The 13,824-nt window shown below is 30.7% G+C and overlaps 2 protein-coding genes and 1 long non-coding RNA gene across 3 annotated transcripts; 2 read left to right on the top strand and 1 right to left on the bottom strand.

Annotated features, from left to right (window-relative positions):
* Nucleotides 1-3,637: 3,637 nt before the first annotated feature.
* LOC124446682 (ubiquitin-conjugating enzyme E2 T-like) lies at nt 3,638-5,415 on the top strand. Its single transcript, XM_046997533.1, has 5 exons — nt 3,638-3,876; nt 4,093-4,162; nt 4,332-4,437; nt 4,509-4,607; nt 4,979-5,415. Exons 1-5 carry the CDS (start codon nt 3,768-3,770, stop codon nt 5,183-5,185), a joined length of 591 nt encoding a protein of 196 aa, XP_046853489.1. The 5' UTR covers nt 3,638-3,767; the 3' UTR covers nt 5,186-5,415.
* Nucleotides 5,416-5,927: 512 nt separating this feature from the next.
* On the bottom strand, nt 5,928-9,182 carry LOC124446681 (protein unc-50 homolog). Its single transcript, XM_046997532.1, has 7 exons — nt 8,916-9,182; nt 8,253-8,278; nt 8,107-8,172; nt 7,857-7,977; nt 7,176-7,321; nt 6,832-6,930; nt 5,928-6,410 (listed from the first exon to the last, which is right to left on the bottom strand). Exons 1-7 carry the CDS (start codon nt 9,167-9,169, stop codon nt 6,274-6,276), a joined length of 849 nt encoding a protein of 282 aa, XP_046853488.1. The 5' UTR covers nt 9,170-9,182; the 3' UTR covers nt 5,928-6,273.
* An 836-nt stretch (nt 9,183-10,018) lies between these two features.
* Nucleotides 10,019-11,245, top strand: LOC124446676. Its single transcript, XR_006948507.1, has 2 exons — nt 10,019-10,213; nt 10,514-11,245. It is a non-coding gene; the product is annotated as an uncharacterized LOC124446676 (long non-coding RNA).
* The last annotated feature ends 2,579 nt before the right edge of the window (nt 11,246-13,824 follow it).

Raw genomic sequence — 13,824 nt, 5'->3', positions numbered from 1 at the left:
TAAAAATTCCAGGAAAATGCGTGAATTATAGTCATTGTATTAAAAATCATGAAAATTTATGAAAATGCGTGAATGATAATCTTTTGTCAAAAATCAGAAAGTTTCAGAAAATGCATGAATTATAGTTATTGTATGAAAATCAGAAAATTATTAAAATGCGTGAATTATAGTCTTTATTCAAATCAGGAAAATGCGATTAATAGTCTTTTGTGAAAATTGTTAAAATTTCAGAAATGTGAATTATAGTCTTTTTTTGAAAAATTGTGAAAATTTGTGAAAATGCGTGAATTATAGTCTTTTTGTATAAAATTGTTAAAATTTGTGAAAATGCGTGAATTATAGTCTTTGTATGAAAAATTGTGAAAATTTGTGAAAATGCGGGAATTATAGTACACGAATTTTAATGCTAAACACTATAGTGCAAGAATTTTCATGCAAAAGACTATAGTACACGAATTTTCGTGCAAAAGACTATAGTACATAAATTTCATGCAAAAGACTATAGTACACTAATTTTCATACAAAAGACTATAGTACACGAATTTTCATGCAAAAGACTATAGATCACGAATTTTCATGCAAAAGTCTATAGTACACGAATTTTCATGCAAAAGACTATAGATCACGAATTTTCATGAAAAAGACTATAGATCACGAATTTTCATGCAAAAGACTATAGTACGTGAATTTTCATGCAAAAGACTATAGTACACGTATTTTTATGCAAAAGACTATAGATCACGAAAATTCGTGCAAAAGACTATGTTTTACGAATTTTCATGCAATTGACTATAGATCACGAATTTTCATTGAAAAGACTATAGTACACGAATTTTCATTGAAAAGACTATAGTACACGAATTTTCATGCAAAAGACTATAGATCACGAATTTTCATGCAAAAGACTATAGTACACGAATTTTCATGCAAAAGACTATAGATCATGAATTTTCATGCAAAAGACTATAGTACACGAATTTTTATGCAAAAGACTATAGATCACGAATTTTTATGCAAAAGACTATGGATCACGAATTTTCATGCAAAAGACTATAGTACACGAATTTTCATGCAAAAGACTATAGATCACGAATTTTCATGCAAAAGACTATAGTACACGAATTTTCATGCAAAACACTATAGATCATGAGTTTTCATGCAATAGACTATGGTACACGAATTTTTATGCAAAAGACTATAGATCACGAATTTTTATGCAAAAGACTATGGATCACGAATTTTCATGCAAAAGACTATACTACACGAATTTTTATGCAAAACACTATAGATCACGAATTTTCATTCAAAAGTCTGTAGTACACGAAATTTTATTAAAAGACTATAGATCACGAAAATTCGTTTAAAGGACTATAGATCACGAATTTTCATGCAAAAGATTATAGTACACGAATTTTCATGAAAAAGACTGTAGTACAAGGATTTTCATGCAAAAGACTATAGTACACGAATTTTATGCAAAAGACTATAGATCACGAATTTTTATGCAAAAGACTATAGATCACGAATTTTCATGCAAAAGACTATAGTACACGAATTTTTATGCAAAACACTATAGATCACGAATTTTCATTCAAAAGTCTGTAGTACACGAAATTTTATTAAAAGACTATAGTTCACGAGTTTTCATGGAAAAGACTATAGTACACGAATTTTCATTCAAAAGACTATAGATCACAAATTTTCATGCAAAACACTATAGATCACGAATTTTCATTCAAAAGACTATAGATCACGAATTTTCATGCAAAAGATTATAGATCACGAATTTTCATGCAAAAGACTATAGATCACGAATTTTCATGCAAAAGACTATAGATCACGAATTTTTATGGAAATGACTATAGTACACGAATTTTCATGCAAAAGACTATAGTACACGAATTTTCATGCAAAAGACTATAGTTCACGAATTTTCATGCAAAAGACTATAGATCACGAATTTTCATGCAAAAGACTATAGATCACGAATTTTCATGCAAAACACTATAGATCACGAATTTTCATGAAAAGACTATAGTACACGAATTTTCATGAAAAGACTATAGTACACGAATTTTCATGCAAAAGACTATAGATCACGAATTTTCATAAAAAGACTATAGTACACGAATTTTCATGAAAAGACTATAGATCACGAATTTTCATGCAAAAGACTATAGATCACGAATTTTCATGCAAAAGACTATAGATCACGAATTTTCATGCAAAAGACTATAGATCACGAATTTTCATGCAAAGACTATAGATCACGAATTTTCATGCAAAACACTATAGATCACGAATTTTCATGCAAAAGACTATAGATCACGAATTTTCATGCAAAACACTATAGATCACGAATTTTCATGGAAAAGACTATAGATCACGAATTTTCATGCAAAACACTATAGATCACGAATTTTCATTGAAAAGACTATAGTACACGAATTTTCATTGAAAAGACTATAGTACACGAATTTCCATGCAAAAGACTATAGATCACGAATTTTCATGCAAAAGACTATAGTACATGAATTTTCATGCAAAACACTATAGATCACGAGTTTTCATGCAAGAGACTATAGATCACGAATTTTCATGAAAAGGACTATAGATCACGAATTTTCATGCAAAAGACTATAGTACGCGAATTTTCATGCAAAAGACTATAGATCACGAATTTTCATGCAAAAGACTATAGTACACGAATTTTCATGGAAAAGACTATAGTTCTTATTGCGATGTTTTAATGCAGATTCTTCACATATAAAAAATTACTGGAATAATTTACAGAACTGACTTCTAAATGCTGAAATTCGCAAAAAATATTTTACTCTTGTTGTTTAGTCGATGAACTTTATTTAGAGTAATAAATTATATTTGCTGTTCAACATACCTATCTTATCTTCTTCGCGGGACCAGCAGGAGATGGTAATAAGTATGCCTGGATACCAGAAACAAATTGGTTCCAATCATTTCTCCGAATTTACCTGTTAGTCATTAATTACAATATGAAAAGAAAAATGTAAATATATACTGACCCAAGATTAAAAACCTACAAATGTTTTTGTATTATTTAAATAACTCCTAGCTATATTAATAAGCAAACGTAAATTTGTCATGATTTTTTCAAAAACAACTTATTTCTTGTGCTATTTAAGGGTTGACAGATTTCATAATGAAGTGTCATAATTACCAAGATTACATATAAGTGTTTATAGACATTAAGCTCCTTACACTTGATTGCATTTTGATTACCCTTATTTTATAAATGATGGGAAGAATGTAAGAGCAAATGTTAGCAACTCCTGCCAAATTGGTACTCATTTTTATTGTATATCACCCTCTCACCTACACATTACAACTTTTATTATTGACTGCTTTAGTTCGTGCATTTTGATCCGTTTTTTCGTTGCTTTAACCTTATGCAATAGCATAAATTTATCTTTCAAAAATGATTAAATTTATGATTAAGATGATTAAATTTATTTTACAATAATCTGCAATTATTTTTGAGTTCAAAGGCTAATATATTACCATGCCACAAAAGATCTTTCCAATTTAATTGTTATTTTGAGCGATAGCATTTAGTTGAATGAGAAAGCGATGATTTGTGTGGAGTGTGGTGATTGGTGGTAGTAGTGAGTGCAAATTTCACTTTGGTAAAATCTCTTTGTGGAGATGTACGAAGTAAACCCGCGGGGGAAAACTTTACTGTCACCATAACGGCAAACGACATAACCATTTTATTTTAACCATAAATAATAATGCAGCGTGAAACTAGGATGAAACGAGAGTTGAAAATGATGGAAAATGATCCTTCTCCGGGAATTTCATGTTGGATGATAGAAGATCGTATTGACTACTTGCAAGCCAGTAAGCTTTTGAATCAAACTGTGTTGATCCATATCTCTAGTTTTTAACTCGATGGCATTTAGAAATTTTTGCATTTAAAATCACTACAGTACTGTTACGATTTTAAGTGCCTGACAGACTGACAGTACACTCAAACAGCATCAATAAATGAGTAAAATTTTATGGAAGACACATTGTTAAATGCTGTCAAATTTTGTACGTATCTTAATTTTACAGATATTGTTGGAAGCGAAGATACACCATATGTTGGTGGCATATTTAAACTTGATATTCTCATTCCTGAAAGGTAATAATGAAAGATTTAAATGGTAAATTTTTACAAGATAGCCAGTATTCTTAAATTATGCTAGCAAACATAGCTTGACAGCTTAGATGAGTGGAGAATAAGATCTCTGTTCTGTGGATTTTCTGTATCTTTGTTTGGAATTCATAATTTATTAGTATTTAATGTTTAGGTATCCATTTGAACCTCCAAAAGTAAAGTTTATCACTCCCATTTATCATCCAAATATTGATAATTCTGGTCGTATTTGCCTGGATGTGTTAAAAATGCCTCCTAAGGTATTCATGTGTTTGGATTTAGCATATTTTCTAACATATTAACTTCAAAACAAAATAGTAAATTTATGCAGGGTGCTTGGAAACCATCTTGGAATGTTTCAACTGTTTTAAAATCAATTCAATCTTTAATGGCTGAACCAAATCCTGAAGATCCACTTATGGGAGAAATTGTAAGTATCTTTACAACTTTACATCAACCTTTGTCATGTTTCATGTTTAGTCTAACAGTCACACACATTTGGGATCTGAACTTTTTGAGTTATTGTGTGATTTGGTTTGTATGAAAAATTAGTTTTATTAGCAGCAAAGTTAATCATCAAAGAAAATGGTGATAAAATTTTTCATGTCAAACTTAGATGACCAATTCTTCATTTCTACTTTCTTTTTATTATTCAACATGTATTGATGGAAATTTCTACCATTGCTTAACTTATTATAATAATAACATAGTTAGATGATATAATCAGAAGACAATGTTTCAGTTTTTTATTGATGTTCACTGATTTCTTATTCATTTTATGCATTCATATATATTGTATAGTCAGAACAGTTCAAGTACCACAGACAGGATTTCAATCGTAAAGCAATAGAATGGACAAAGAAACATGCAATACTGCCTAAAAAAGGAGCAGTTCTTGTGGATAAAACAAACACTGATGAATGCAAGGCACCTGTATTGCTTGATAAAAAAAGACAGGCTGATGAAATTTCCACATCACCCAAAAAGGTCATGAAATTTTCAAATTAATTTTTTATAGTTATGTATTACAACCTAGCTAAGATGGTATTTTGTAGATTCAGTTGTGTAATAAATTTTTTCACGTGCTCAATGTTACATAAAATAAGTATGATGCTTTAGTAAATATTTCTCAAATATTCTTTGTTTAAAAACATATAGTATTTCTATACTACCTTATCATTGCTTTTTCATAGACAAGAAACTCAGTGTTAATATATCAAAATGCAATTTTGCGATGATTATAGTGTGCTTGTTCATAGAAAACTCTAACAGAAATTTATAATTTCAAGCTTCAACTATTCATTTAGTCTATAAAACTATAGTTGAAAATACTTACTCAACTCCTCTCTAGGAAATTAGCTTTAAAATAAATTTCCACCGCACGATTACTTTGACTAGTGATGACATTTAAATAAAGTACTGCATGATTAAATAAAACAGTCGCATTTCCTAAAAAAAGTCCAACTTTGTGTCTTCAAAGTGCAATTATTACCAGTTTCCAATACAAAAGAAAAGTTATTTTATGTAATTGTGAAAAAAAGGGACAACTAGGTGCTTTGCATCGTGTTTGCTTTGTTTTACACGTGAGGTTCACTAAGGGCAGTTATCAATTCTACTGCACGGCAAATATGTTTTGTAGTTTTGTAGAAAATATTCATTTTATAATATTAATTGTTGCCTTTTAACTGAAAATCAATTGTTAAAATTTCAATGCCTCAAAGCTAAATCCACGGGTAAATTTATTGCATTATTTCGTACTCTGAGAAAACAAATTTTCGGTTTATTGATCAAAATATTCCCATAATCTAGGTAACATCACGCAGTTAACAAAACGTATCGTTTTACAAAAGTAATTGAACTACTGACGACTAATTCGGTTACATTAATACAAATTTCATTTTTTGCTAAATTTGCAAAAAACTACAAATAACTTGACTCATTTCATGAACTATTTCTCGAACTATTGTTTTTTGTCCGTAATTCAAAATACAATGTACCGTTTCACAACCCATTTCAAGTGTTGTTTAAGAGTCGCGTTCCTCGCTTCACTCATTATACGAGAGAAAATCACCCTGTTGTAGGATTAATGCCGAGTATTACCGTACAACATTTTTGTAAAAATCCAACACTTCATGACCAATATTGCATGAATAGACAATTGTTAAAATGTACAAAACTAGAAGTAGCGGTACAGGATAAAGTAAAACAACAGTCTTCTGAAGAAACGGCAATGCTAAAAATAAAAGATAAATATATTATTGCTATACAATATTTACACAAAAAACTTTAAGAATATGGTTTAACTGCTTTGTATACGCAAAAATTTTAACCACTACAGAGAAACAAGTTTCTGTACCGCAAGTCTGATGGTGAGTATTTCGTGAAGGCTCAATAAAGAGAAAGAAAGAACAACTATTGACAAGTAAGAGTCAAAGCGGCCTGTAATTCAGTTGGCTGCAAAGAATTTACTTTATTTATTGCAAACGACAAAAAAATATTCCCATGGAGTTACGTTTTACAGCAGGAAGCAAAACAAGTAGCAGTAGTTTTAGCTTTTTATTGAAGCACTTAATTGAAGTATCGACAAAGATCTTGGAAGAATACGGTTATTTGTAGATAAGTAAATTACCAGTAAGAAAATACTGTAAACTTACCACTATATCCTAGAAATGTTATATAACCATAGTAAACAAATGCAACCAACCAGAGAGTGTTACACAACAGTATTGTAAAACCATGATTATGATCCAAAACTAAAAAAATATTCCATAGAGTTCATGTGTGCTATGAAAGCAATAAACAGTTCATACTATACAATAACTCCAATTAAACAATACAAAACCAAACTAGTTAAATATGAATTTTAAAACATTTCCAAAATCTGTCATGTGACAAGATAGATGGTAAATTGTTGAAAGGTAATTTAATCAAAGATACCAACATGTACTTTAATACACCTTGATAAATGAGAAATCGATAATATATTTTAACATCTTACATTTTACAAAAAATAACTGAATAACATGCAAGATAACCAACAGAGGAAAGAAAGCATTGAGATGAACATCAAAAGCATATCCCCACTCGACAAATTGTTTTTTGCTTTCAGCATTCCGAGTTCTCAAATATTTGTTAGATATGAACCTAAAATAAAATCATTATTTACTTTTACCATTAATGACAAAATATCAAAACACAGAAAGCCATTATAGTTCAGAATACATAGTAAACACTCAATACAATTGCTGTGATTAAATGAAATAATCCCTTGAAGGTTTAGTTTATTTTTATGATTACAAACTTCACCCCACAACTATAAGTTCCAGCAATCTAAACCGCATTATATATTCTTTTAATACTTATATGTACCAGGCTGGCCACTACAGCTAAAGAGGACAAAATATTGATCAATACCATAACAAACGGTATATAACCTGGACAACAGGCATAAGGAAGATTGATAATTAGGGGCTCATTTTGCATGTACATACATTTCATAATTCTTTGAAAACACTTAATTTTAAAAGAACTTAACATTGCAAATAATGAATATCAGCCCTCCCCTCCCCCCAAACAATCTAAATCTACACACATTTAACAATAATTTATTATTAAATGTTGAATATTGTTTCAATAGTTACAAAGAAATGAGGAATCTTAACACACAATTATGGCTCACCATAGTATTGTTGCAACAAGCAGACCAACACCTACAAATTCCATGAAAACCACCCATAGCGTAAAACGAATAAATGCAAAAAAGCCAAGTTGTAGAACAATTGAAAATCCAATGCAAGACACTAAACAACAATACAATGGAATATTTTAATTTTTTGAGATTCTCAATCCCCACAGTGAACCAGTTTGTAACAGTGGTAAAGTGACAGTTAGTATTCAAACTAAATATGTTTTGTTTTGTATTGATTTACCTGAAAGCCAGATGCTTAAAATAACAAGAAAAGCAGGATCATCTCTTGCCCATTGATGCTTTGTATCTGACAAAAATAAAGTCATGAAATCATGAAATAGTTTTCACATTTTAAATAAACACAATGGATAAAATATATAAACTTACGTTTATGATACTCAAAATTTCGATACCTGCAAAATGAAATGAAATTTAGTCAATTTTTTACACAATATTAAAGATAGAATTTAGTTATGCCATAAAGTGTAAATTTTTTTAACTAAGATAATTTGTAATTATTCAATGCAAGTATTTTACTTTGTAATTTCCAAAAACTCTAATACAAAAAACTTTGAAAACTGAACAATTTACAACATACACGAACCAACAGAAAAGTTCATACAAAAACAAACCATTACTTGGTTAATAGCAAAATAAGAGCAATGAAAGCTAGCAAAATTTTTGAGTTTTATGACTTTCTAATATATAGTTGATAATTTAATCATAGTTATTATAAGTACTACACATTTAAATACAAATTTGTTTGTCTGCATCGTTTTTACATAGTTTAAAGAAAAAAATCGTTGAGCTCAAGTTAAAACTACAAAATTTTCCACGCAATATTTCTCACAAGAGAGCGCAATTTTATGAGTTCGTCAAAGTTAAAGTGTTTCTACAAACAACGAGTAACTGTATTCACAATGAAAATTCATATTTCAATACATCAATTGAGCAAAACGTCAGAAAATTAATTTTAAAACTGTATCTTTTATTTAACTAGGAATCAGGCATTTGCTGCTGTTTAAAAATTTCAAGAATAATATAACTTACACTTTGCTTGGAGAAATAAAAAGATACAACATTTGCCATAATGCAAACTCGAAGTCCATTTGGCGATATTTGAATATTCTTCGAAAGTATTTCCATCGTTTACTGACGGAGAGGTTTGGACAAAGTATTGAGACGTTTTTATTCGGTGAGGTCTCAGATATAGTCACTTTCATGTTGCAGACAGTTGAAATCCTAGCAAATTTGTTTCGTGAGCAGCAGAAATTGTTCTTTGAAGACAGCCATTTTGTTGACATGTCATCGCTTCTATGTACTAATTCCCATCCATCAAATTGACAATAAGGAAAAATGATTTTTTTCTGTCGTTGTTTGTTGTAACCTTGTAACCATGTTGTAACTTGCAACCATGGCTGTAACTTGTAACCATGGCTGTAACTTGCAACCATGGCTGTAACTTGCAACCATGGCTGTAACTTGTAACCATGGCTGTAACTTGCAACCATGACAAACACTTTGTATATAAGCGTCGTGATAACAAATAAACTCGATTGCAGGACAAAAAGTATAGTTTTGAGTGGTCATGAAATTCAATTGACATAAAACTCATGCAAACGCCTCTTTTCTGAGAGTTTTTTCCTCAAATGGCTTCGTTTAACTTGTTCCCAACAAAAAGTGGAGTATTACTCTGGTTCCTGGAATTTTCAGGTAAATATTTTACATTTGTTTAGACATACAGTTACATTTTATTCGTTTGTTACATTTGACAATAAAGATATGCATTATCCATATTTTAGCTTAAGTAAATAAAGAATATGCATATATTCGTTTGCGTCAGCCTGACTGAAGAAAAAACAATATTGATTCAGCTGACAACTTCGGTTGCTCTAACATAAAACATGTCTTTTTGGCAATAAAAAATCAAAAAATTATATGAAAATACGGCTTTAAAACAAATATAATTTTCTGATGATTATAGAAAAAGAAAGTTTGGGAGAATTTCCAGAAAATAATGTAAAATAAGTTAATTTATTCATTTTCTAAAATTTCAGCGATAACTTTTTTATGTTCCATGAATGATTTATAGACGCTCAGTTCAACGAGGACGAATGTAAATGAAGATGACATCCCTTCCCATTAATACATAATTTACCCATACGACTTTTGTAAACAGGCTTAGCGTGAACCATCTTCAGTTTCGACTTTATGTAACAGATGCACAGACGGGAGTAGATCAGTTTTGATGAAAAAGTGCTTCCTTTGTTCTTGAGCATATAGAAGTTAAAGACTTTTTGGTGTACATCTGTCTGGACCACCATGAATCCATGAGCGACCTGTTTTAGGTATTAAATTTAATAGATTTTCGACCAATTAGTGCTGTAGTACTATCATTAATTTTGTAGTAGCCATAAGTTTTAAAAGGTATAGTAAGTGCAGAGACATTAAAAGAATTGCAGGTTTCCGAGGGATTAAAATGATATCCGACGTGGAGTGATGCTATGTCTTCTATGTGTCATATCAATGTGATTTACCCTTAAATGATCATCCTTCATGAAGGAGATGAGCAAGACAGACGAAGGTGTTGATCGACAATTTACGAAGTGAATAAATGCTTGACAGTTTTTTAAAATAATCATTTACAGGCATAGACGTCACCTGAGTTCTTAAGAAAAACAAGAGGCCGGTAAAACAATAAAGGTAAGTAAAATTAACGAATAATATTCCACTTGAAAACACAAGTTAAATGATGACCTGTGTCGTACACAACGTAGATGATTACACGCGTTAGTAAATCAGTCCGATTTTTGAAAAGTCATTGTATCTGACTTATTTCATCAAAGTAATTTATCATTGTGGCTTTAACTTTAACTGGATATAGTTTGTCATCATCAAATGACATGACACAAGTATCAAGGCTGGTCGTTGTTTGACATTTGTTCTTTTTACGTACTTGTACACAGAAATTATGAGATATTACATCGTCATTTTACAGGAAATTTATTTAAGACAAATAACATGCACTAAAATAAATTGTAGACTTCGTTTGCATGATATCAAATTCCTTACATTCATTCTGTTTATTCCACATTCGTGATAGACATAAGATAAAATCAAATGAAACATATTTCAATACTGGAATCAGAATTATTACAAAATAATTTTCACTCTTTAGAACAAATAAGTAATACATGTCAGTACATAGTTGTGTGAAATAGTAATGGGCAAGTCATGGCTTGGTTTTTTATTGAAAAGAGGCTAATCTGTCAGCAACACCTATTGTTTGATTTAGTTCCTAATACAATAAACTACTTCTTGTTGTAGTATATTTTAACCACCTTACTTCAGCAATAAAGTTTTTCATATGTGTGATGCAATTCTTTTAGCAGGAGGCCTTTGCCTTTTTAACTAACAGCACGATATATACATCTTTAAATAACAACAGCGTGAATTCACATTGAATAAACTGTTAACTACATTTGAATCTTTAAGTAACGTTTATCGAAGATCTTTTTCACTATTTCATTTAAACATCTGGTGAAGTCAGTCTAATATCGTATCTACAAATCAGTTGTAATTATTTATCAAATGGCCTCAATATTAGCAGTAGTTTTGTGTATTAGGTTCACTGAGATAACATTCTTTGATTTTGATTTGACATTTATTCTTGTTGTCAACATAAAACACTTCTATAGATAGTTGTTAGCAGTAAAGAGAACATCCATTAAACATTTCTATTCAATCTTTCAAATCATTTCCATTTGAAGTGAGATTTTCTTCGTAGACAGATAGCTATAGAGATTTAATGCATCTAAACCACGTACGAATTAGAAGTTGATGGTACTACAGAATTGAAAAGTAAGTCAATTTTAGATCGCAATAAAACAATGGAGATGGGGATTTTTAAATTTTACATTTCCAACTCATGTCTCAAGGATACGAGACCCCACAAATATTATTAATTACCCATGCGTAATTATTAAAAATTTCACTTTAATTCTGCATGTATTTATACTGTGTGAAGTTTTCATGGCGTGTGGACATAAAATAAAATTCTGACCATGGGATTTCTATATGGTAAGATCGTTAGAGCTGCGCGCTGGCTTAATTTTCGTTGTTCATTCTTTGATTGCAGATGGCTTACTGTATATTATAATGGTGCAAGTTTATTGAGTGGTTACGTCTGTAAATTACCGAGATGAAAATACATACTTATTTTAGTTATATATTACAGTAGCGATAATTCTTTTATATATTAGCATCTGTAATGATATTCATGCCATATGTTTACTGACATACTACTTTATTTATGCATGTTTCATTTCATGAGCAGATTGGCAGTTCTGTCTATATGTTTGTGAAAACGACTCGTATTGTTTTGCAAATCGTTTTAAACGTAATTATTACCAAAGGTTTTAAACGTCACAGCTCGAGTTATTTGTAGGTGCTTAACTAAAATCCTAAAACTTAAAAGTGGATTAAGATTAATGCACTGCTATTTTTCTACGTATTATGAATAGTTTTCTTGTTGGCTTTACAATACAACATTTGGAGTACAGGTAAACAAATTTATGTGAAAAATTTACATTATAATTCTAAGCTATGTAAATGGGGAAAACGTATTGAATCATCGGGCGAAAGCAACAAGCTAAAATAACAAGTTAAAATTGAGACACTTTATTGTTTAGAAACTTTATAAACTTTGCCTTAGTTGTTGTTTATTTAACTCCGTACTCAAACTGCTATAACAGACAATTACGCTTTTTCAGGCCATTTGACTATCTTCCAGCTTTTTCTTGTGTAAAAAATCGTAAAAATTTGCTATGACCACTATTGTCCTGAATAATTATTTTCGGATGAAAGAATTTGAAATAGGTTATCAGTATTCACTTGTACAAAATTTTGTTTTGGTAATTGCGTATCGATAATTTTGTGACAAAATTGCGACAAAGAGGTATGTCGGCAAAGCTACAATAATTAAAAGATAATACATCGGTCTTATTGATAGGAATAATACCGCATGTACTATATATATATGTCATATTAGATAACAGGTAATTGACGCTGTTTCATTTTCCGCATCCTTTTTTCATAGTAATGCCGCAAGCAATAAAATAATCATAGTTAAATAAATTACTATGCTTCATTGTATACGAGGTCAAATCATTTATTTCCTTAGTTAAAATTATCTGCCGAAAATCATTTTTATTTTGTAATTTTCATTTAGGACGACTGCGACAGTATAATGAATAATTCGTGCGAACATAACTTCACAATTCCCATAACATATGAAGAATTCAAGGCGTTTGAAAATTGCTCACAGTTTGCAAGTGACTATTCGAGCATCCCAAAAAATAAAGTAGTCGAGAGGGTATTTCGAATCTTGCTTTACATAATTGCAACAATCGCAAATAGCATTCTTTTGCTAGTGATATACAAAGATCCGTTGGTACGTTTACGAAATGCAACATCATATTTCCTCATGAACCTTGCTATAGCGGACCTACTCTCAGTTTTTGGCTTCATCGCACACTGGATAATCCAGTTGAAACCACCAGACCTGCAAGCAAGTGTTACACTGACGAATCACGACATTGCCCTTTGCATCGTTGCTATTGGTTCTCAATGCTCATTATTGATGATAATGGTGTTTTCTCTAGACCGCTATTTGGCTATCACGCATGCGTATATCTACAAAAAAATTACTTCCAACAAGTGTGCAGTGGCGATGGTAGTTATTTTCCCATGGTGCTTTGCTATCACCATTATGCCAGTAATATATTTCGGACCATTTGACAACGACGTCCACAACATGCTTACTCGTGTTTTGGCAGGAAATTTCATTGTTCTGTGTGTTATCACTTTGACTGTTCATCCATACACGCATTGCGTTTTTTTGAAAAACATCGAAGCTTTGAAAAAGTCGAGCGTAAGTCATAAGGAATTGTTAGAAGAG

The sequence above is a fragment of the Xenia sp. Carnegie-2017 genome, unplaced genomic scaffold (assembly GCF_021976095.1).
Source record: "Xenia sp. Carnegie-2017 unplaced genomic scaffold, XeniaSp_v1 HiC_scaffold_22, whole genome shotgun sequence".
Taxonomy (NCBI): Eukaryota; Metazoa; Cnidaria; class Anthozoa; order Malacalcyonacea; family Xeniidae; genus Xenia; species Xenia sp. Carnegie-2017.
Note: the sequence above shows the minus strand (reverse complement) of the source record. Positions and strands in the feature narration are given on the sequence as shown.

Coding starts and splice junctions, on each gene's coding strand:
- LOC124446682 (XM_046997533.1), top strand. CDS start 3,768: ATGCAGCGTGAAACTAGGATGAAACGAGAGTTGAAAATGATGGAAAAT. Junction 4,438..4,508: donor TGTTAAAAATGCCTCCTAAG/GTATTCATGTGT, acceptor AAATTTATGCAG/GGTGCTTGGAAACCATCTTG. Junction 4,608..4,978: donor ATCCACTTATGGGAGAAATT/GTAAGTATCTTT, acceptor TATATTGTATAG/TCAGAACAGTTCAAGTACCA.
- LOC124446681 (XM_046997532.1), bottom strand. CDS start 9,169: ATGTCAACAAAATGGCTGTCTTCAAAGAACAATTTCTGCTGCTCACGA. Junction 8,173..8,252: donor AAATTTTGAGTATCATAAAC/GTAAGTTTATAT, acceptor TATTTTTGTCAG/ATACAAAGCATCAATGGGCA. Junction 7,978..8,106: donor TTTAAGCATCTGGCTTTCAG/GTAAATCAATAC, acceptor ATTGTTGTTTAG/TGTCTTGCATTGGATTTTCA.